We start from the raw sequence: 25,570 nt of genomic DNA, 5'->3' as shown, positions 1-25,570 counted from the left end.
ATCTGCTACAGGACTCAGAATATGTGGATATGTAATGAACAAAACAGTTTCCAAACATAGGTTCAATGAATTCCCTACTCTTAGAGAAATCCATTTTCCTTTCCTAAAAGCTGAATCAAAAATAAGCTTGAAAAAGTGAAAAGGAATTTTAGTTTCAAGAATACAGTTAAAACATCCACCAGTTCTCACAATATTGTTCTCAATAAGGGAAAATATTTGAAGATAGTTATTCAATTCAGTAAGAGCTAGCACAATGGCCAGTTCATAATATCCTTAGCAGAATTTGTAATAAAGATGTAATGATCAGCATAGTGATTGATAGAGCTTCAAGGCATTGTCATGTACTTATATGATGCTATCATTTTGCCAAGCAGCAATAAAGTATGAAAAAGTCAAGATGTCCTTGTAACCACTTTCCTAGTTGGTTAGATATTGGAACTCTAGAACTAATTGGGTAACCAGACATGACACTACTCAGATGTAAATCCACTGAGTTCATAGTCTGAGCATAGAATTATAAATCTGGAGGAAATAACTCTGAAGAGAAAAAAAATATACTGAAATGAATTATCTTCTACAAAACAGCCTGGGTAAAGAATGCTTCTCATAACCTGTTTACACTGCTGTAAAATATTGCAATTTTATCTCCCATATAATAAAACATGGATTGAATTATGTATGTGAAACAGTCATGGATTTTTATGACTATTGCTTGGTAATCTATGAAGTCTTAGCCACTTGATAATAACATTGAAAAGGCAGTCCATTAAGGAGATAATGCCCAGCTCCTGTAAGTACATGGACAATACTGAGTACTGACAAAGGGAGTGTGTTCAAATCAAAATGAAACAAATTGAACTAGAAAATTGAGTGGTTTGGTATATTACCGGTACTTTAACAATTTAATAATCTTAGAATACTCACAGAAAAAAAGCCTCAACATTTTCCCCCTATAAAAAGAGCTATATCAACCAAGATTCTCTCTAATTCAACATTCAAAAGGTAGCGTACCCAATAGAGATGTATTACATTTTTAAAAGCTTATGCTTTTACCAATATTTATTAACTCTAATTATTTATCAACCCATGTACATGAAATGTAATAAATTAAGAATCCAAAATCTTCTACTAGTGATACATACATACTAAATTTCTTCTTTTTTGAAAGAAGAAATGGAAGGTTTCACTCTATGTTTTGATTGATAATATTAAAAACTTTCAGTGTTTTTATTCAGTGCACCATCTTGTCTTCTCCATTCTATCATAATATTGGAGCAGGTAGCCAATAACCATAACAGCCCCAGTTCATCCTTATAATTCTAAGCAAGAGTACATAAAAGATTGTCTTAATGCACCTCCTGGGTTTCAGTCATATTACTACTGCTAGTAATTAGCTATTTTATACATTATCTGGAGACTGACTGTAACTGAGACATTACACTAGCACCAAAAAACAAATCTGTTCCTAAATCAATTATGTATGCTTGTTACTGTACATATATGTTGAATAGACGTTATACATGACAAGTTGTTAGAACAACTGATGAACCTGCTTTAAAAAAGTATTCAATAGTGAAGTTTAAAAACCCCACCTGCTAATCCACCTTGCTATGATATTAATATATACCTTTCAATAAGGGAATTGTGTTGGAGAGAAGCTGTTCATTTATGTATGTTGGGAATTACCGAAGCTTGGCCTTATGAGGGAGACAATAAATCAAAATATGAGGAAGGGCAAAGCACATGTGGGGATCAGAGGGGTTTTTTTGCCTTGCGCTTTTCAATTTTTAGCAATAGTAGCTCAGTCAGATGGCAATTCATAGCTGAGTCTGACCAATCTTGAAAAGCTAACCAGGATCAGACATGGCTAGTACATGATTGGGAGACCCATCAGGAAACCCCCAAATGGCTAGTCTCTATGTTTGACTAGGAACCTGGTAAGTGCTTTAAAGCATTGTAGATGGATGCTAACTTCATATTGTAGAGTTGAGGAATATTATGTTAAATATCAGAATTTAAGCCAGATCCCTAACAAAATGAGTGTCCTAATTAACCTCCTCTCCTCTCCATTCTCTATTTACCATAAATAATTTGAAAATTACCTATTATTGTAATGAAAAGTCAATAATTCAACAGCATTGTGAAGAAAGGCCACTAAACATTGCACATTATCAGCAGATAGGAAATAAAATGTAGATTTATGAATAGTAACATCCGGATGGAATACTAAATCCTGTTTATGTTTCCACTAATACAAGAACCAGAAGGAGAATGATAAAATCAAAAAGAAATATACTTACAACATATTAAAAGGAAATCCTCTTAATGTAGTACAATATTAACCTTTGGAACCTGTTACTTTAGCTAATGAATGCGTATGGTAAAAGAAACAGTTTAGGGGAAAGAAGGGTTACCTGTGGCTAAAGGCTACCTTGGATGTTACAGCATAAAACAGGACATCTGAAAGCTATCAAATGATGCTTCTGGTAACAGTTCAGAATAATGGTTTCTTTGCCTGAGTTCTTAGAACTTATTTTCAAGTACTTAGTAGATATTCTCACATTTTTTGAAAAAGGGACAAAGTCTTCTGCTCATATTGTAAAAGGGTTTTCTGCGGCCAGATTCCTTTTTTAGGTGGATGCTACAGTATGTCCATTGGAGTCCCAATTTGGAGAGATTGGTGCGCAAATATCATATAAAGAGTGTACAAAAAGCATTTCCCACTCTATGGCTATTCATAATAATCATAGCATGTTCCAGCTGTTAGTTCCATGATTGGCTTGACTGAGAAAAGAATTGGGTTGCTCAAGCAGCTAGTTCACTGGCTTACAAAATCTATCGCAGTGTATCTGTCCTGTTTAGGAAGCTGCCTTATACAGTACTACCTGGATCAAGCTTCTTATGATATACTTTGACTATGTCTCCAGAGATTTAAACAGCATTTTTTTTCCTTACTCATCCTGTACTTGGGACTTTTGGCATGATTGAATGATCTATTGCCTTGTTTATTCATAAAATAATATGATGGAGGTTCTTTTTAGTAGCAAGGGACAACATGCCTTTTTTAAAAAAAGTAGATTTGACCATCTGGAATGCACAGGTACAGTATAGGTGGTACCTTGCTCAGTAGTAGTAACCGTGAAAGGGATCTTGGAGTCCTAGTGGACAACCATTTAAATATGAGCCAGCAGTGTGCAGCAGCTGCCAAAAAAGCCAACACAGTCCTAGGCTGCATCAACAGAGGGATAGAATCAAGATCATGTGAAGTGTTAATACCACTTTATAATGCCTTGGTAAGGCACTTGGAATACTGCATTCAGTTCTGGTCGCCACGATGTAAAAAAGATGTGGAGACTCTAGAAAGAGTGCAGAGAAGAGCAACAAAGATGATTAGGGGACTGGAGACTAAAACATATGAAGAACGGTTGCAGGAACTGAGTATGTTTAGCTTAAGAGAAAGAAGGACTAGAGGAGACATGATAGCATTGTTCCAATATCTCAGGGGTTGCCACAAAGAAGAGGGAGTCAAACTATTCTCCAAAGCACCTGAGGGTAGAACAAGCAGCAATGGGTGGAAACTAATCAAGGAGAGAAGCATCTTAGAACTGAGGAGAAATTTCCTGACAGTTAGAACAATTAATCAGTGGAACAGCTTGCCTCCAGAAGTTGTGAATGCCCCAACACTGGAAGTCTTTAAGAAGATGTTGGATAGCCATTTGTCTGAAACGGTATAGGATTTCCTGCCTAGGCAGGGGGTTGGACTAGAAGACCTCCAAGGTCCCTTCCAACTCTACTATTGTATTGTATTGTATTGTATTGTACTGTACTGTATTGTATTGTATTGTATTATATTGTATCTTTTGTCCACTACCTCCAGCTTCCACCAGTAGAGTAGATTGGGCACACAACTGTTGCAGTACCATCAGCATACAGACATAAATGTTAACTTTTCAATTTAATTTATTAAATATAATTTTAATTTGGATATTTGGAAACTTTCTAGGATTGTCTGAATAGGTCGTGTGAAATGATGGACAACGTTCTATGGAATATAACTGTAAGTAACTGAAAGATTTTAGTGGGACACAATGTTGTGGTCTGCCAGCGGCCTGCGGAACTGGCAGCAGAGTCAGACAGTGTGGAGGTTGGGGAGGAACATGGGCCAGTCCTGGAGTCTGGGGAAGGCTCAGATGAGGATTCTGCATCAGAGGCAGAGAAGGAGCCAGGTACACCTGGGAATTATGTGCTGCAGGGGAAGCCTATTCCCAGTGTGCACATGTGCAGAGCTGCCAGAAGGCAAGAACAGTTAAGACGAAAGGGGCGACTCAGGTGTAAGGCCTGGAGTTGATTGGCCCCTCCCATAAGACTTAAAAGAGGAGCAAATGGACATGAGCTTTTGCAGAAAGCAACTTTATTTGTTCTGGTCGGTTTAAACTCTGAAGCTCCATTTTGACTCTGTGCTCCGTTTGACCTTGCAAAACTAATTGGCAATTAGATCTTTGGCAGCATTTTAAGGGAGATAAAGGTGGGAGCTTATCAGCCTTATCCCGAAAACTGTGGTAGACTTCTAGATTCTTCACAAACTGTTTGTGACTCATTACGGACTCTGAATGAACATAATTCACAGTCATTGAAATAAAAAGAGGGTTTTTGGGACTAAGTGTGTGACTTTTTTTCCCCTTTTTCAATTTGTGGGCTAGCCACCTTCCAGTTTTATTTGTGTGTTCAAAAAAGTTTTGTCTTGTTAATTTTATTTTCCTTGCATTGTCTTTCTGCTCAAAGTTAGTTTATGTCTTCCTAAGTTCCATCCTTGTTTAAGTCTATCATTTTGTGGTTCATTCTGTAGGGTAGTTTCTAGTTTTTTAGAGTTTCCTGCAGTATATTTTGTTTTTCCATTTTTCTTTATTTCTTCAGGCTTCATACACTATTGTTATCCCACATAAATATGCTTTGATGGTGTCCCATAGGTTTTGTAATATTGTATCGTGATTGTTGTTTTCTTTGAGGAAAAAATCCATTTCTTTCTTGATCTGCTAGGTGTACTCTTTTTCTTTTAGTATTTGTTTATTTAGCATCCAACATCCATTTTTTCTCTTTGGGCTCTTCCAAATTATTTTTATTGGATTATGATCTGTCCATGTATAAGGTACGATCTCTATTACTTTTAACTTGTTTTCTATCTTGCTTTTCATCCTGGCCTGTCGATTCTAGACCATGATTTGTGTGGATTTGAGTAGAAGGTATATCCTTTTTCATTTGGATTTATTTCTCTCCAACTGTCTCTTAAATTTAATTCATGGCTCATGTTGAAAAATGATTTTGGTAAGGTTTTCCTTTTTCTTCTTCTTTGGGTTGCTACTTTTATAGTCCTTTATTGTGCTTACCACTGCATTGAAATCTCCCAACAAACAAATATTATTTTTTCATGTAGTTTTTTTTATAAAATTTCTTCTGATTTTCATTCGGCGCATAAATCACTACCAATAGCATGTGTGATTTTTAAGCATGTGATTTTTACTGTCTCAGGAAGCCTAGGACAGAACACACAGTCTCTCAATTCATACAGATGAGCAATCAAGACTAACAAACACAGCCCATCTTATGTATTGATCCACTTCCTCTAGAACAGGGTTGTCAAACTCCCGGCCCGCAGGCCAGATGCATCTCATGCTGGCCACGCCCATGCCTGGTTTAGCAAAGGGAGAAAAAGTCCTGATATGTCATGTGATGACGCTGTGATGCGGTGGGTTTGACACCCCTGCTCTAGAATATATTTCAACATAGCAGGAAATGATTACTGAGATAAGGTATACAAAATGCTCTAAACATTCTGTATAATTAATGCTTACATTAATAATAATTTATAGTAGAGAGCCAGTTTGGTCCAGTAGTTAAGGTATTAGGCTAGAAACATGAGTTCTAGTCCCACCTGAGGCATGAAAGATAGCTAGTTGACTTTGGGCCAGTCACCGTCTCTCATCTCATCTCACAGGGTTGTTGTAGAGAAAATAGCGGTATGTTGGATATGTTTGCCATATCAAGTTACTTGTAAAAATAATGAGGGCAGGATTTAAAATAATAAAATAAAATAAATTTAAAAATGTGCTGGGAATAAGCAGCATAACTTCAATGCTGTGAGCCCAGTTGTGGCTACTTTGCTTTATAAAGATTTTAAAGGTCTCAGATTCAGGTTGTGAAGGTCCTGGGTAATACCTACATGTATACACAGTAGAGTTAAGTCTTGGAATAAAATGGCTTCTGGGAAAAGGTTTGTCAATTCACTGGAAAGATAAAAACTGTACTAACAGGAAAGAGATACATTTACAACTCTAATGCAAAGCATCTGCAGATGCTAATCTGTTTGTAATCTAAAACTAAAGGAAAGTCCAGTGGTTATTATAAATAGTTCCTTAAGATCAATGCCTTGATAAGAGGCACTGGCTTATTCTTTTTCCTTTTGGCAGACTTTGTTAAGTGGCAATTGAAAATAAATCTGCCTCTGTAAATTAAGTATCTGATGAGCACCTTCTTGTCTAAATTATGCTGTCAGATAAACTTGTTTTCTACAAAATGATTTAGTCAGGCTAGCTCCCATAATAATGTTTTAAATAGACAGGTATGAATATAAAATATACCCAGTAGTAAGTATAAAGATTAAATTCTGGCATACAAAGATACACAAGAAACAAAGACACAATACTGTGGACCAGGGGATCTATTTAGTTTTCATTGTGCTGTCAGCAGAATTATGATTCTGAGCAAAGACTCTCAGATTAAATCTCTCTCTCCTTCCCTCTCCCTCTCCCTCTCCCTCCCTCTCTCTCTCTGTACATACATAAACACACAAACAAACACATACAATCATCACAAACTCCATTTCTGATCACAAGCAATATCAACTCAAAAGAAACAAGCCTGAACAAGTGTTGTTTTGAAAGTCCTTACCTAGTGTGTGAGTTCCAATATTTTGACTACAGTTTGTAGAAAATCTATTTGCTTTACCTTAATAAGATACAATACATCATAGGTTGTGTCAAAATACCTAATAAACTGTGGGTTACTTAATAAACCATAGCCAAACCACAATTTATTGAATGTGTGATTTTAGCCTTTGTCATATTTGCTTATAAGCCATAGTCATAAACTAGGCAACATCTATATTGTACAAATTTACAAATTTCTTTGAGGCATTCTATAATAATTAGGATTTCACCTTTGAAAAATTAGTCAAACAAGACTGTTAAACATTAATATTCATGGTACAGCTTTATTCCTCCCCCACCCCAAAAGACAACCAATCTTCCAGCCAAACAAAGCTAAACTGTCTTCAGTCTTGGTTTGCACACAGACATTCCCCCTCCTCAATTAATAGTTCAGTTGGTTCTAAATGGTATAAAAATAAAAATAAACAAATAATAAAATAATAATAGTGTGAGTGTGTGTGTATGTCTGGAAGATTCCCATGCTCCCATGTAAAGATAATTGAAAAAGGAAGTCTCCCAAAATAGAAGAATTTCAGGCATCTTCTAATCCTCCAATGGTAGCATGTTCTATGTCTAGCAAAGTCTATGATCACAGTTCGATAGTGAAAGCAAGAGTCTTATATATATATATTGTCCTTTATTATGTTAACAATAGTTTGGCATTAAAAAATAATACAGATGCAGAATTTTAGAAATGTTTCCAGATGTTAAATGTCTATGGAGCTTCTCAGTCATTCAGGTCATGGTTGTCCCAAAGGCGCTTTTTCAAAAGGCAACTGGACTTTCTTTGTTTTTTTCTTGAAGATATTTCACTTCGTATCCAAGAAGATTCTTCAGTTCTGATTGAATGGTGGAGAACATTCAGTGGAGTAGACATTTTCTACCACTCAGTCAGAATGAAAGAAGCTTCTTGGATGAGAAACGAAACATTTTCCAAGGAAAAAACAAAGAAAGTCTAGCTGCCTTTTGAACAGCACCTTTGCTTTTCCAGATGTTAAGAAAAAGATGTGAAGTCATATTCAGCATTAATAATTAAAGTAAATGGAAGTTTCTGTTAAATAAAGACATTACATATGTCATGAAATATATCTGACATTAGTTTCTTGTATGTATTTTCATATTACAAGGAAAAATTAAGCAGAATGATTGGTTCTTGAGAAAAAATCCTACATTAAAATAGAGACTATTGAATGCACCATGTTCAATTTAGAGATTAATTCTCAGTAAATCATTCAAAACAAGTTTCATCCCTTGCATTCACTCTCATTGAGCATTAATAGTGCAGTGCAGTCCAGTGCATAGAGGTCTTGCAATGGCGTTGCCCTTTTAACTATAGCACTAAGTGGTATTCTGTGTTTATTTTATTCATTTGAGTGGTTATAAAGGTATAAAAGTGGTTCATGATATAGGATACTGCAAGTAACTAGAAAGTACTGCTGGCAATTAATCAGCACTTCTAAATTCTTTTTAACAGGTTTCCCCGAGTGTTGTAAAAGCTGAAAATTGTAAACCATAACATAACAGACCACCCCAACGAGGCTGTCGAGGTGATGACCCGGTGTTTGGAAGCCGTCGGGGTCTGGGTGGGGGACAACAGACTCAAGCTCAACCCCTCCAAGACCGAGTGGCTGTGGCTACCGGCACCCCGGTTCAGTCAGTTGATTCCATCACTGACCATAGGGGGCGAGCAATTGCCCCCTGTGGAGCGGGCGCGCAATTTGGGCGTCCTCCTAGATGCCCGGCTGTCAATGGATGACCATGTGGCAGCCGTGGCAAGGGGGGCATTCCACCAGGTTCGCCTGGTGCGCCAATTGCACCCCCTACTGGACCGGGATGCCCTACGCACGGTCACTCATGCACTGGTGACGTCTTGGCTGGACTACTGCAATGCCCTCTACATGGGGCTTCCCTTGGGATGCGCTCGAAGACTGCAGCTAGTCCAGAACGCAGCCGCGCGGGCTATTATGGGGAGTACTAGGTACTCCCATGTAACACCGCTCCTGCGCGAGCTGCACTGGCTGCCTATGGTCTTTCGAGTGCGTTTCAAGGTGTTAATTACCATCTTTAAAGCGCTCCATGGCTCAGGACCTAGGTACTTGCGGGATCGCATCCTACCACACACTTCCCTGCGACCGATTTGCTCTCACAGGGAAGGACTCCTCCGGGTGCCGTCCACTAAGCAATGCCAACGGGCGGCGCCTAGGAGTAGAGCCTTCTCTGTGATGGGCCCAACCCTCTGGAATGACCTCCCCCCGATATCAGAACCACCACCAACTTCCGCTCCTTTCGACAAAAACTGAAGACTCACCTGTTCCGTTTAGCCGGCCTGGCCCATTTATAGTTGTATTCTACCTCCTGGCAGATATTTTAATTGGGTATTTTTAGGGTATTTAAATATTGCTTTTAACTACTTTACTTCAGATATGTACAGTTTCTTATTGCCTCCTCTTTGTGTTTGTATTTTCTATTTATTGATGTGTTTTTATTTGACTGTACACCGCCCCGAGTCCCTTTGGGGAGAGGGGGCAGTATAAAAATCTAAATAAAAGTAAAAAGTAAAGTAAAGTAATCTGGCCTTTAGAGACCCGCTTTCAAACAAAATCTGTGTAGTACAACAGAAGAGGAATAGATGTCATTAATTGCTTGGATTGCCAAGGAGTTACACAGTCTTTTTTCATCTCTTCTAGCAAGAACTGTGTGATGGCCAAATAATTCACTGAAATGTAGGAAACTATCTTATACTGTCTAATTCAGTGTAATATACATTGACTACCATCAGGTTTCTCGGGTTTCTTTGAAAATCTGGGGGTGGCATCTGGCCCTTCATGTAAAGCATATGATTTGTTGCTGAACTTATGACTATTACTCAGCTACAGCTTCACTGTTAGCAGTGGAGCAGAGAAATTTAACCCTGAGCTGTGGACCAGAAAATCTGGAGACTCAGTCATTTAATTTTGTGTTAATTAGATGTATCCCTTTGACAAGATTTCTCACTCAAAGAATTACTAGTAATTTTATTGCTGAAACATTAATTAATAACAGAAGATGATTACTGTGATAATTTCATTTATTTTTTGGAATCGGGAAATGGGACTTAATAAACAGAAATAAAAGCATGCGCGTGCAAATTGCACATTTCTGTTTGGCTTATTATCTCTAAGCTAGTATTCTCTCTCCCCCTCAATATGAAAACAAATACAATCCTGTAGTATAAGCAATACACTCTCTATGTTCTTTAACATAGGTAGGGCAAAGAATATGTGAGAACGTTTTGCTTTTCATAGTCTCTCTGGCTTCTTATGCTTACATTAAATCCCAAGGGTAAACCTCATGAGAATATTCCTCCCATGGTATTTTCTCAGTGCTATACTCACTTCCTAAATGAATTGCTTGGCCTTAAGAAATTGTTGTTTTTCCTCTTTCTTCAGGAAAAAAAATGAAGCATTCATCTCTCCAGTTTCTCTGACCAAAAATTTGGTAGAGAAAAGGAGATTGGTAACAGTTTCTTTTGCATTGTCCCTCACTACTGGATTCCATCCCTTTTGCCATATATTTCTTCCAGAAGAGTTGGATGCTACTATCATGGGCACTGTTGTTAAATGATTCAGTCACTGTGTTACTCATGTTGTATGAAATGATCTAGATTTGCTTTGATTAACAGAGTCAGATTTTGGATATTACCTGATTTGTTTTGCTAAAGCAAAAAAGATGACCTGATTGGCCTTAACAAAGGATCCTTGGTGAATTTGAATCATTTTGAAACTGTGCTGCAGGACAAAGCTCACTTCAATCCTCCTGGAGCATTTCCCAAAGCTTCAAGACTGGGCAGTTTTGGATTACTTGCAATTCACCCTGCAAGTGTGAACCACCAGACCTGGAATACTTTGGCAGTTGCCAAGAAGCTTTAAGTTGGTTAGCTTCAGAATGTACTGTGGAAATTCCTGCAAAGGAATCACTCAGTCTGGAAGATTTTTTAGAAGCATAAAGAATGTGCGACTCAGCGACTTTCTCCCACTTGCTTGGCAAAACTAGGAACCTCCTACACTACACATCCATCTTTTGCAAGTGGTCAGAATGAGGATCCAGGCTGGGCAGCTTTATTACATACTGTATGAGACTGCCTACAGCATTCACTGTAGTTGCCTAACCAGGCCATCTTGGACACACAATGTCATAGGTGCCCAGTCTGAAATGCTCAGCCTTCTCCTACAAAATTTGAAGAAACCTCTTCTCAGAGTTCTTCTGAAGTGAAGTGCTCCAAACCCAGGCAAAGTCTGGTAATCATTTCACTTCACTTCTTCTGAAAAACCACCTTCCATGGCCTTTCATAAATAAGTCCATGTTACTTTGTGAAGTAGTTTTGAGGGGATGCCTAGAACTTAATAACAATTTTATGTCATTTAATTTAAAAATAGCCAACATCAGCCAGAAGCTAGATTTTTATACTAAACAATACTCCTGATAGAGAAATGTGGATTTAATTAATTGCATGACATGGTAGGCAAAGATTAAACAGCACAGATTTAAACTATTACATGAATTCTTCTGGAATCCCTTCACTGCACATACATGGTATTGGAGATGGACTGCCAAAGAAATTCATCAAGATCTCGTGTGATTAAAAATAAATTATTCATTTTGTAATATTATTTTCTTATGAATTATCTAAAACAAGTCTTACATTCAGTATCTATTTACCAAGACCAAACCATGTTTTGTACAAGCCTTTCATCAAAGTGTTTATCTTTTATTTTCCCCCTAGAATTTGAAATACACATTTTTGATACTGATGGTGTTTGGAAAACTTTGATAATGACATCGCTAAATGTCCATGGAATCTCAGTCATCCAGGTCATGGTTGTCCTAAAGATGCTTTTTCAAGACACAAGTGGACTTTCTGATTTTTCTTTGAAGTTGTTTCACTTCTCATCCAAGAAGCTTCTCTGGAGCTAAAGAAGCTTCTTAGATGAGAAGCAAAAGTCCACTTGCCTTTTGATAAGGACAGTTGGCAAGACTCTAATTGTTTTAAATTCTCTTATAGAAGTATACTATCTATTTTGTTAAAATGAAAATAAACCAAGATAGTAGTCCTAGATGTACAATCATAAAATGTAAGTTTATTTTCTAGACAAATGTTTTAGACAATACATCCAAGGAAAAAAAATACATGATTCTGTTAAATGCAAGGACACCCGATAGTTTCCAATGACTTCTTTCTTTCAATTAGGGTTGAGATATGTCTACATACTTTAATTGCTGAAAAGCCTCTATGCATTTGTAGAACTTGAATTATATTCTCATTACGGTAACCAAAGAAAGGAAGGAATCAGTGCACCAAAGAGAAAGTTTTTGATTTCCCAAAACAAATCACTGGTCATTTCACTTAAAAGTTTACAAGGATTCTTAATGAAATCTCAATTCTTACATTCAGACTTAGAAAGCAAGGAGCTGGTCATAAAACTAGTGCTGCTTTGCCAGTTGGAAGGTGTACTCTGGATAGTAGAAACATCGGTATTGGTCTTCTTATCCTGTGAGAGAGAAGTTTTTTTTTTCATGTGAAAAAGATTGATGTTGATTATATTTCATTTTATTTTTTGTGATTCAAAATAACCGCAAGCCAGGTTCTATGACTACGACAGTACTATTTTAAACTGGTAAAATCCGCTTTCAGTGTTCAGAATGTAAATCTAGTAGTTACCATTACATATAATTTCCATCCAGATTGCGTGTCTTTGTCAACAACATTTAGAATTCTGGTAAAGGTCATCTTCTGTATTTGCTGCTGGGAGCTCTGCCCTTCTTGCTAAAATGCACATAAACAGGAATTGGCCTCTCTGTTGTTCCCACGCAAAGTCCTTAAACTTGCAAAGTGGCATCCCGTGAATTATCTGCTTTGTTGCAGCACGAAATAAGCATTGGCAAATAAATAAATAAATAGATTCAATGGATTTATTTTAGACCAGAAAGAAAACAAAAACGTTTAAGAGCTAAACGCTTGACACTCTATTAATACCGTCTCCATGCTAACAGCTTAATCTGATCTTCCACCTTTGATAATTTAAAAGCTCCCAGTGCATTATCCTAAAAATAGATAATAGGCTTTTGACTTTTTCCCACTAACACAGAAGGACTTGGCAAACATGGGGAAAATAATATAGTGTATGTGTGTCTAAATGAGGTAGTGGTGTAGTCTCTAACGATGGGCAAGACCGGCCTTGACCCTGACCTAGTATGGAGCCAGACTTTCTGAGCTTTCTTGGCTCTTTTAACTGTTCAGACATGAATGAAATCCCCTTGCTGAATTCCTCCAACATAGTGAGACTTCAACTGAGAAGAAAATAAGACTTTTATAAGTAGAGCATAACAAATGGAGAACTTATTCTTTCCCTAAAACCTTTATTGTTTTATCAATGTATAAAATGCGAAGAGAAAAAGAAATAGGAAATTAATGGCAGAGAAAAAAATATGAGGTACAAGGAAAGAAAGAAAAAGGGGTTGACTCCAGATGCTTTTTAGCACTGTATAACAACTTTACAATCTCAACTTTTTTATTTTTACACATTAGTATATCTAGCCGTTTCTATAACAACAAAACTATCTGATCAGCAAAACCAAAGTCAACGTTTAATTGTTTTTTTCATCACAAGCACAAAATCCAGAAGCGATATCCAAATAAAAAAGAGGAATATATTCTCCTCTTTCAACATAACAATCAATTTAACCATTAGTGCTTTATCTTCTTTGCTGTTGAAAAAAATATGCATTTATATTTGCACCTATTAATCTTTATAAACTATCAACATTTAAGTTAACAAAATTCACTGTATTCTTTCAGCTCCTTTAACCTTAAAGGGGAAAACATTTTTTCCCATCCTTTTTAAAACACAAAGTGTTTTTTTAAAAAACATTTCTAAAATTAAAACATTCTAATACTATTTTTTAACTTCCTCTTAGCATACATACTTTAAAGTTCGCTTTCAGACCAATAAAATTCCAATTAACTTATTAAATTTGGATCACATACAGATTATTCTGCATAAATATGAAGCTGATAAGACCATAGATTTACCTCTCTATATAACTTAGTGCTGCCTGAAACAGTACTTTCCCACTTTAGGAGCTGACATAGCCCTTATATTCCATCAGTCTATATGGACAGTAAGAGAGAAAAAGAAGAGAGGGGGGAGAAAACTTCCAATACAGAAGTTGAAAGCTCTGAATACCACCCATTAGGGTCAATGTGATAGTGATTACAAATTTGGCTGTGAATTTTCCAAATTCGTATTGTGCTCTAACTTTTTAAAGACTTTGCTCTGGCCTTCTCATAGTCCTTCTATTCTTCCAATGACTAATAGTTCCACTATGCCCCAACTATTAACTTACTGAGTTATCATTGGAGACAGAACATTGACATTTGGAAATCTTTGGTCTGATCTTTGCAATGTAAATTGACATCCTTTTACTAAATTCTTAAAATTGGCATGTTGCTTCTGTGATTATGCGCTATCCAGAGTCCCAGCAATTAGAGCTAATTTTTGAATTAACTGCATAGAAAGACAGAGAAGATAAACTTTGAAGAGAAAACAAACTTACTTGGAAACTTTCAAGTTTGTATTTTAAATCTTCCAGATGCTGCTGTAATGAGCCCACAAGTTCCTTGTATTTATTGTACCTTTTTTCGATAATTTCTTTCTGAGAATTCTGAAATCAGAAAATGTTCAAGTGAGTGAAATAATTATCTCACAAATGTTAAAAAAAAAAAGGTCAAATGATCCTTCTGGACCCATTGAACCTCAAAATAATGAAAATTGTTATGAGATTTGGCTATTATGAAATTTCGAAAGAATTCATATGGGAATACGAATACGTACTGTGATTTTAAAATTTCATAGTTTTTTTTTTCAATTTTGCCTTTATTATTTTTATAAGTAACAAGGCAGAGAACATACTTAATGCTCCTCCTTCCTATTTTCCTCACAACAACCCTGTGAGGTGAGTTGGCCTGAGAGAGAATGTCTAACTCAAGCCACCCAGTTGACTTTCATACCTAAGACACACTAACACTCCTGGTCTTGTGGTTTCTAGCCACTAGATCAAACTGGCTATATAACATTTGATGATCTTTGCTAGATTTCACTACTATTTTGAGAAGGGGAGTTCTAAGTTATCAATTTTAAATAACATATTTTATATAACATATATTTTAATAAAAGGTTTGTAATTTTAGCAAGAACTACTTGAAAAGGCCTCTCTGTTTGGTATAACTTCCATCATACCTCTCTTGCTGCTGGCTAGGCTCCCTGTCCTATCTATTAAAAAAATTAAAATTAAAAATCCATACAAAGCTGGATTGCTTCAGCCTCTGGCCTATTTATTTGCAATAATGCCTATGATACAAAAGTTTTAGCTACGCTCACTGCACTATCTATTTAAAACAAAATTAAAATTAAAAATCCATATAAGATTGGTTTGTTGCAGTCTCTGGTATATTTGCAATAATGCTATGAAATTTACAAAGGTTTTAGGAGAGTTGTAGAACGCATCCTATCAGATGAGTGTAAATCTATAAATGGATGCCTTATGAGTACCAGAGCCCACACACAGCCATCTTTTAACTATATCCAGCCTGGCTTCCCAAAATGCCATCTCTGCATTCAGTCACTCCAAATTGCTTGTGTATAGTACTACCAAAGAATAATGCCAAGACTGAGCAGGACAAACTAGGATGGATTTGTAAATGACCATTTCTGCACTGGACATATTACAGGTCCCAAGAGACATTGCCAGTTCGTGTTTTTCCTTGATAGTTAAGTTTTAGAGGGGTAATCTGGTATCAGCAGGAATGGAAAATTTTTATCTGCAGTTCTATTCCCTGATTTCTATGAATATCAGTTGTGTTTTGATACTGAAGATCAGTCCAAATTTCTATGGGTTACTCACAATAAAATATTCTGCACCCTGTCTGAGAAAACCTTTTCTTTTTTTTTGTGAAATGGTAATAGTATAGGAGAAAGAGAACAGAATGGCTTAAAGGTTAACTGGGACAACATGGTGGATTTGGAGATATTCTGGTCAGTAGCGGTAGTACAAGTAGGGCCAAACATGTGATCGAGTTCAGTGGGAGACTCAGTTTTTGCAGATGCCATATTGGGCTTGGATGGGAAGATTGAAAGATTAACTGAGTTAAAGTTCAGTGAGGTGTTTGAGACATATGATGGCTGCTGAATGAGAAGTAAAAAACAACCAGAATGGGAGTAGTGTATATAGATTTAGTGAAGCAGAGAGATGGATAGTAAGAATACTTTGGGGTATGAGTAAACAACAGGACTGAAGAATAAAAGGGGTAATTGAAGCATTATGGTAAAAATGTAAAGGTAAAGATTCCCCTCGAACATATGTGGTAGTCGTTCACAACTCTATGGGGCAATGCTCATTTCCGTTTCAAAGCTAAAGAGCCAGCGTTGTCCAAAGACGTCTCTATGGTCGTGTGGCCGGCATGACTAAATGCCAAAAGTGCACAGAACACTGTTACCTTCCCACCAAAGATGGTTCCTATTTTTCTACTTGAATTTTTATGTACCTTCAAACTGCAAGGTTGGCAGAAGCTGGGACAAGTAACGGGAGCTCATTCCGTTACGCGGCAATAGGGATTCAAACTGCCAACCTTCTGATCGACAAGCTCAGCATCTTAGCCACTGAGCCACCACGCCCATTTTAGCACTACGGTGGTGAGCAACAAATATATAGTGGGTGACTCCAGGGAAATGGACATTGTAGATCTGAGCCCAATCCACACATCCAGCTTCCTGGCTTTGTCTCAGAAGCCATATGGCTGGACTTTTAGGAGTTTTGTGCACTAGCTACTACTTTTGAATACCAGATACTATACCCATGTAATACATTTATTTTCATCCATAACTTGATCATGACAGAGTAGACTTGGCTTAGCAAGACCTAGATAGGTGAGATAGTGAGTGCCTTCATCTGAAAATGAGCCCATCCATATTTCATGAATGTATGTGGCTAGACAAGGTGAAGAGGAATGGCAATTGCCATCCAGGAGGCTTTGCAGGTCACCAAGGACATTGTTACACACATAACAGGATATCATGGTTATTTCTGAGGCTGGGCTCCTGGACATGTTCGCCCTCATTTGTGCACAGTAAATTCACAATCTTAGAATGGGACTTACAGTTCTGCTGGAAGAGCAGTTAAAGACTGTGACCAAAACAGTATTTTCCATAGTTCTATCTTGTATTAAAAAATTTCCAGATAGGAGGAATGCTGATGGTGATTCATGTCTGTGTTAGTTCATATTTGGACTATTGCAATTAATTCTATATGGGAATAAACTTGAAGACTGTTGGAAAGTTGCATCTAATCCAAAATGAAGTAACCTGAGTAGTCGTAGACTCAACTCAATATTGTTGCATCACTATTTAAAGAGCAACAGGGGTTGTTACTGAGGCGTGGTGGCGCAATGGTTAGAATGCAGTACTGCATGCTACTTCTGCTGGCTGCTGGCTGCCCGCAGTTTGGCAGTTCGAGTACCACTGGCTCAAGGTTGACTCAGCCTTCCCTCCTTCCGAGGTCAATAAAATGAGGACCCAGATTGTTGGGGGCAATAAGCTGACTCTGTAAACTGCTTACAGAGGCCTGTAAAGCACTGTGAAGCGGTATATAAATCTAAGTGCTAGTGCTATTGCTACTAAAACTCCAGGTGCAATTAATCTTTACACCTATCTTCTATGGAACAGCACAGAGCCTGGAGTTTAGAGCAATTAACAATTCTTACAATTTTAGAAAACAATTAAGACCTTACTCTTCTGAAGAACGTTTGAAAAAGGTTAGGATAATTAAACAGCTCCTGATGCTGGTATCAGAAGATGAAAAAGAGTGTCAGGTATGATATTATGGGTGTGGTTTTTTTGGATGGGAACTGTTCTTATTCATATTATATTTCAGTCTAGATTATATAACAGGCAGAGTATAAACCATGCAGAGTGTTTTAGATGAAAATAAACTTTAATAAATAAATATGTACATTCAGATATACAGCACTTAGTCTGCATTTTAAATATCTGACAGGTTTATAATCCTGCCATGTAATGCTAGTTTTACTCAATCTAATGAACAAATGATTCCAACTGCTTTCCTATTTAATTTGCTGGCAATTGCATGATGAAGAATACCAGTTACGAGACTACAAGACTTCCAGAGTGTCATCATGTGGGACACATGATGTGAGACATCATAAGGCTGGAGAAGTTTATCTCAGTAAATATATCTTATATTTATTACATCTCGCATTATATCTTAATACATCAAACAAAAATTATCACTTTTCAAATAGTTTTTTCACACAGCTAAATGATATCAAGTTTTAACAAGTACCAAAATATGGTAAATATATAAAAAAAAACTGGGATAGAGAAAGAAATATTTTCAGATTTTAAATTCATCAAATCTTAAAAACACCACATTGTTACGAGGCATTACAATATGGTATTCAAATTAAGATGGAAGAAGTCTCCTTGAGAAATATCTTTTTGAGCAGGTAAAGGAATGGTAAAGAAGGAATTTGCTGCAGAACAAATCTATTCAGCTTCACGCTAATATGTGAACCTCAAATATAGGACTATAATATAATTGTGTATTGGATGTCATGCCTTAAATACACTTTCCCCTATCGTATAGATGCTGTTATATATTTTACAAATGAAATGAAAAAGATCACAAAATATTCTTACCCCCAAATCTCCACAATCTTCAGAAACGTTCAGTTTCTCGGGAACAGATTCCAGATGTTCTAAGGCCAACTGAGTACTCTGAAAAACATTGAAATACTCAAAAGCTGTATGTGCTATTACATTAACATTTATAAAATGGTAGAACAATAAATAGTTTCAGAGAAGTTGAGAGTTGAACAGCAAGATAGTTAGCATATAATAAATAAATAAATGAAGTAATTGCATAATTAACTAAAGTTAACCATGAAGGAAAGTTTTGGACATCTCTCCTCAGTGTAGAAACTGCACACTTCACACTAATTTGGGGACATAACACTTGAACACTTTGATATACTTTATGATTAAAATGATATTTGACAGTCTAAAAACATTCATAAGAGCCCTTTGTGCTGCCCCAGCAGTATATAGCTAGTGTAGGAATTAAGAACTGTCTTCTTTAAGAAACTACCTCATGGGAAATGTAGGCAGAGACTGCCTTATGGGAAATGTAGTTCCAAGACATGTGATCACATCTCTGTTTATGATTGGCCCCTGGGGCATCTTGTCCACATGCAAAGTTTACAGCGGGGCAGTTTAAATGCCTTTGTGAACCGGAACGGTAGCGTTCCACATCTCCGTTCAGCATGGGGATAAAATCACCATCTTTTTACACTATGTGAGAGGACAGATCATAGAAAGTCAGAAGTATCTTAACACTGAACTGTAAGTTTTGCTATTAAGAATGCCTGGTAATAAACTTGATCTGAAAGAGATTCCTATGCATGGAGTTAACTGCATGCCCCAAGCAAGCCTACAATGCTTGAGGCAGAACACCCTTCACCCATTATAAATAGGGTTGAATTACTCTTATTTATTTATTTATTTATTTATTGCACAAATACAACAAAGACCAGAACACAAAAGCTTTTTGTTTTCTGTTTTTCATGTGTAGTACATTTATTTTTCTGATGCATCCTGCAGTGTAACTCAACTGAAGAGGCCACTCACACTACTTATGTCATGACCCCCCCTGAACTCCTCAATGTGCTGCACAATTTTAAACCACTGGAGACTGGGACACTAGAGGAGACATACCCAGACTCAGTTCATTACAAGGCTTCATTTGAGGACACAGGAGAAAGTTCCACCAAACCTAGAAAACCTGGGCAATTGTAGATTCAAGCTTAAAGATGCTATACACCAGGGGTGGGGAACTGTGGCTCTTTTGCGACTTGTGGACTTCAACTCCCAGAATTCCTGAGGCAGCTATGTTGGTTCTGGAATTCTGGGAGTTGAAGTCCACAAGTCGCAAAAGAGCCACAGTTCCCCACCCCTGCTATACACTATTAAAGAATCGGGTCTTTGTGGGTCAATCTTTTTCCCAAAGAGAAATTCTTTCTGAATATTCACATAATCCCCAAACCTCTCATTTTATAAAATCTCAGTTCAGAACAGCCATGCTGGAAGCAAGGTATCTAGATTTTAACTTTAATGTAGCTCTGGCACTTTTTATTGTATTGAGAATTTGACCTGGTATTAGATTTTGTCTTTACTTCATAAATTCATATTGATGTTCCTGGATTCCAAAATGGGCAGAAAAATGATCAAGGTAAAGACAGAACACTCAAGTTGCTGGGTGAAACTTTGGAACCTAGTGAATTTTTTGAGGCATCTCTGTCTGTCTGTCTGTCTGTCTGTCTAGCTTGCTTGTTGGCCATTTCCAACGTCTCTATGAAACTCACAATGTCAGCATATAAAAAAGAGCTAAGTGCAAAGAGAAAAATTGACAAGAGGTTTGAAACACACACAAAAATTAAAGGCTTGGGCCTCTCAAATGGAGTGTAAATAAACACTCCAGCATAATTAACATATTCTGTATAATTTGATTTAAAGTACCGTGATCATTTTTGCAAAAAATATGAAACTCATTATGCTAAAGAGGATTCTTTAGATTCATAACTCTGAAGAGTGGAGTCAGTGATAGTAATTATAAGTCTGGCAGTCAATACAGGTGAATTTCTTTGAAGAACCTACAGTGATTCATTGAAATTGGTCTAAGTATTAGCAGGTCACTTCACTCTATTCCAGAGATCCCCTCCAAACACAAATCCTTATGCCACTATCAAATTAACTTCCATGCACATAAAATGATGGAAAACAATATTAGCTTTAAAAGAATCTGAATGCTCAGAGGAAAATTGTTATGTCTTGCTATATCATTTACTACTCTCAAAAGGCTTTTGCTTGTTTTTAGTACCATTTTAGTGTGATCATAAAAAGCAATCTTTAAAAAAGATCACTACAGAAATCTTTGTTCCGCTGGAGGTAGCATAAGGTGCTTTCTAGCAAAGCAACTGTGAATGCTTGTATTAAAATATTTAAGCTTCATACTTGGATCTTTACACTATTAGCATAAGAAGAATTAATCAAGAAAACTGAATTAATGCATATTCTCTGAAATTCCAGGCATTTCATCATATACTTATTCAAACTACACCTTGCAAAACACCCTTAGCTGTGTGTTTAAAAATATTCAAGAAAAGTTCTGCTAGAGGACACTTCTACACCTTGGGTTTTGGGTTTGGGGTTTTTTTTTTTTTTTCAAACCAAAAATGAAGAAAGAAAATTGCTTGGAGGTGTTTATCAATGTCTGTTCCTCATTAAATTGCTCACTTCTGCATCTTTCCCACAAAGAAGCTGCACTCATTTACATTGTATGCTTCATTTATAGTGGCCTTATGTTCATCAAAGTCTTGATTTTCCACCCCATTAATTTCTAATGAGATGTATGGTTTGCTACTTCATCCCAGAGTCATTTGTGGCCCTGGTCTTTGTAAGGGCTGGAAAAGGTTGAGCGATATCTGAAAGAGACAGCAGATTCTCAGCAGGTCTTCCTCTGCAGCCTTCAGCCACAGAAAAGTTAACGGTGTAAAACAGAACAAGGGGCTCAAATGCTCAGCAGTCACCTTAAAGAAACAATATGTTCCAGAAACATTCTGCCACATGAAAGAAACTGTAGAGCACATGATTTCCAAACACCATTCCCTCTAAAATTAAATGTTTCTTTTACCTTCATCACATACAGACAGCGATGATAAGTAATGAAATGCATTAAAATTTGAATTTCACTGATACTTTATTTTCTCTAAAAGCAGTCATTTAATACCACTGCGTCTGAGTGCTGACTTGTGTTTATTCTACACTAAAGGTGCAATGGATATACATGAGCTTATCTACACAATTTTCCAAGTTGTCAAAAGCATCGTTTATAGCGTACAATTTAGGATTTTCTTTTTCATGTTTCTGAAATTTTAAATGCGCTCCCAAAGGACAAAGTCTGTTTGTTTCATTGCAGTCCAAACAACTGAAGGCTTGTTTCAGGCTTGTTACAACAGTGCCAACAGCTAAGTACCAGCATTATGATCTGTGTGGAAAATAGCTGCCAGGTTAATATTCACTTCACTCAAAAAGCATGTGAAAAACTTTAGTATGATTCATGAGCCTGGTTGCAGGAGTAGATTTTGTGCTCTCATTATGGCAGGCAAGAACACATCAGTTACAATACAATAATTTTGCTGGCTATGAAGATGGGTAAGAGTGGGATGGGTGGGGGTGAAAGGACAGGCAAATAAAAACATAAAAGCCAAGGGGAAAAGGGAGGGGGAGGGAAAACTTTATTTCAGCTGACCTGTAGAAAAAAGCAATAATTTACTGACACATTCAATAATCTCCTAAATTAGATTTGAGTACCATATTAACGATAGCATTTTTCTCTATTAAAAGAGAGAGGTTTAATCATGCAGAACAGAATGTTTAAAAGGTTGGTGAGAGCACCTGACACAGTGAGTGATTAAGTACTGCTAATTATTGTCCAGAAACTGAAAATGATGTGCCATTATGCATACAGTACAACTAATCCAGAAGAGAACAAACATACGGGCCTGCTTGTTATTTAACAGGGAGCAAAGGGCAATGATGAAGCTGATAAGGGTCAGCCAACTCCACTTGGACCAACAGAAGCAGCATTTACTTAAAAGTGCATTCTTCCATTATACAGTGATTGGTATTAATCTCATTTAATACTATAAAACTTTATTTACACACTAAGAGGTGTTCTATCTTCTCAAAGAGAATGATAAAACATGGTGCTTATTTTCCATGACTTTATATAAAGCCCTGGATATTTAAAGGGCATGTGAACAGTTAATCCTTCTTATATTGAGGCATATGCAATGATAGGCAGCTCTAGGTTGTCCCAAAGAACAGATGTAAATCAAAAGAAGACATTTTTTTTTAAATTTTTAGACGTGAAAGCCGCAAACTCAATCCCAGACTACAATAACAAAAAGATTGTACCTTTTCCAACAAAGTACCTCAAATGCTGGATAAGAAAAAGCTGTTTACAGGTAATAATGATGCTCTGAGTGATACATGTGTATCAAGAGATATAGATTCTACATCTACAGAATGCTGAAGTCCTATTAAGAGTTTTTCAATTCAGGATGACAAATACAGCTCTAACTTTACACATTTTGATAATACTCCTACTCTCGCCTCAGTTTCTTTTTGACTAAAGAAACAGTTCAGGAACTAGGATAACAAACCAAGGAGAAAACTGAGGATGGGGAAAAGAGCTAATTTTGGTCATGCAAGGATTCACAACTACTAGTATGGTCATTCATCATCATGGTGTGTACCACATATATGGGTAAGTCAAAAGTATACCTGAGAATAGTGGGAGGTGTTCTGTCAAGCTAATATGGAAGACAACATTACACTATTAAAGATCGTATCTTCTTCTACCTGAAAATCTTACCTATAGTGCCATTTAAATATCCAGGGACGGAATCAAATTGTTACTCAACAGATAGACTGGCAAGGTAGAGACAGCTTGCATAGAATGCCTACGGAGAGTTCCTACTTTTGAGAGAGAAGCAATATTACGAATCACTCTTCCTCTAGCCCTCTTAATACATAAATGCATGCATGGGCTGCAAAATGAGTTTGTGCAATACAGAATATCAAATTTATGTGGACATTTCACGAATGACAGCTGTTCCTAAAATGTGGTGTGTGTGAGTGTGTAAAAACAAATATATAAGAACTAAAATGGAATTCAGAAATGCTCCTTGAAAGGAAGACAAGACCAAATCATAAAAAATCTCCTCTAGATAAAATTTTAGATATGGAGGATATATCCGAAGATATATGATTGACATGATATATGCCAAACTTACTTTAGAATGCCTAGCAGATTGACAGCAATCCACTGTCTGCAGAAAGGAGCTATCTATAATGTTTCCCAATTCATTCCAATGTCTCAATGATGATGACAATGCATTAAAGAAATGGTAACGGTAGAGTGCCATTCCAATTCAAGTTGTGACTACAATCTGTCCAATAAGGGACTGGAAGACCCCTATCGAGAGATATAAAGTTGTACCAGTCCATGCCAAGGGGGGAAAACAAATTACCAGAATACCTACCCTGGAGGATAGCACTTAAATGCTGGCATATGGAACTCCTGCCATCGAAGTCAAAAGAAATGGAAGAACTGTCACATGCTTGGTACTTTGTAATAGGAAACAGAGAAACAGATGCTGACTAGGAAGGCTCTCATTATATCCCATTTGCTCTCCACTTATTTTATGCAACTATATGGAACTGTGTTAGAATTTTCTTTCACCTTGCTAATTTAATGCTGAATGCTTATTGTTTTCTTGAAATCTGTGCAATATCATGTATCATAGTCTGGCTTCATCAATGAATTCCTTGCCAATTTCCCATGAATCCAAGTAGGAAGTAACACTGGAGCTCAGGTTTCTGACTGAAGAAACGGAAAGATTTATCAATGAGAAAAGGAGACTGCAGAGCAAGAATAGGTCATGCATATGAAGCAGGCATATGAGGCAGCAGCTTTACATGAGCTTTGTGGGAAGTAAACTTACTTGACCTCCAAAGAAAAAGAAAAAAAAAACATCAAAGGATTCTCAGAAGCGGGTTCTTCTGATTCCAATAACTAATCCTTATGGACTGAGTGCACGTCTATGTTAATAACCATTTTGGTATCAGCCGGTGGGGTTATATGTGATGCCAGAACTATGCAGCAAATTGGAACTCTAGAGGCAGATAAAAAAAGCCAGAAGGAGCCAGAAAATTTATAACAAACTTTATAGGAATGCAAAGGAATGTAACGTGAACTGATCTTGAAGATGGTATAAAAACAGTTCCTCAAATGATAAAGATACATTGAGGCAAAAAGAGAGAAGGGTGTTAATAAGCATCCCAGAATTCATATCTGTTATCATAACATATGCAACAATCATTAATATGAGATCAGTCTTTCTACTTCCCTTTAACTGGTAGGGAACCATTCCTTAGTTGATAATGAAAGCCCAGAGAAATGGTACTGATGCTCATCACTGCACATTATTACTGAAAATTTGAGCCATAGAAGCATAAGAACCCCTGTGGATCTCAAGTTTTATAGTCCCTGGATTGTTCACTTGGTTGCTTTTAATTCAGTGTGGGTTGTCAGTTCCCATATATTATGCTGAACCTGTAGATGCATCTTTCACATGAATGATGCAACCTTGTCAGTCTACCATCCTTAGAACTGTTGTGGCAGGATGCCAGTATTAAAATATTGTAGCTTCTGCTGTACAGTTCACAGAGATTACCAGAGAGTTATTGGTGCCGGTAGTTTCAATTAGAAGTTTGCTTCTTTCATTCAAAGTTCAGTCGCGGGAAATGTTTCTTCCTGTTTTGGCGCTTTGTTGGACCCAAGAAGGAATAAACTATACAGAACCTCCTAAGATAAGCAAATTAATCTTTTTGAAGGTTAGTAGGATTAGTTTG

General features: G+C 36.9%; 1 protein-coding gene across 9 annotated transcripts in view; it reads right to left on the bottom strand.

Moving 5' to 3' along the window:
- CEP128 (centrosomal protein 128) overlaps positions 1 to 25,570 on the bottom strand; it is a 208,963-nt gene that overhangs the window by 5,184 nt on the left and 178,209 nt on the right. For all 9 annotated transcript variants that reach the window (XM_081935596.1, XM_081935594.1, XM_081935593.1 and 6 more), the window contains 3 exons: positions 18,734 to 18,811; positions 14,577 to 14,684; positions 12,409 to 12,511 (listed from right to left, as the gene is read on the bottom strand). In XM_081935596.1, coding sequence (XP_081791722.1) covers positions 12,409 to 12,511; positions 14,577 to 14,684; positions 18,734 to 18,811 — 289 coding nt within the window. The remainder of the gene's footprint in view (positions 1 to 12,408; positions 12,512 to 14,576; positions 14,685 to 18,733; positions 18,812 to 25,570) is intronic.

Source organism: Natrix helvetica (assembly GCF_964273705.1).
Source record: "Natrix helvetica genome assembly, chromosome: 1".
Taxonomy (NCBI): Eukaryota; Metazoa; Chordata; class Lepidosauria; order Squamata; family Natricidae; genus Natrix; species Natrix helvetica.
This window is presented reverse-complemented; position numbering and strand designations above follow the sequence as displayed.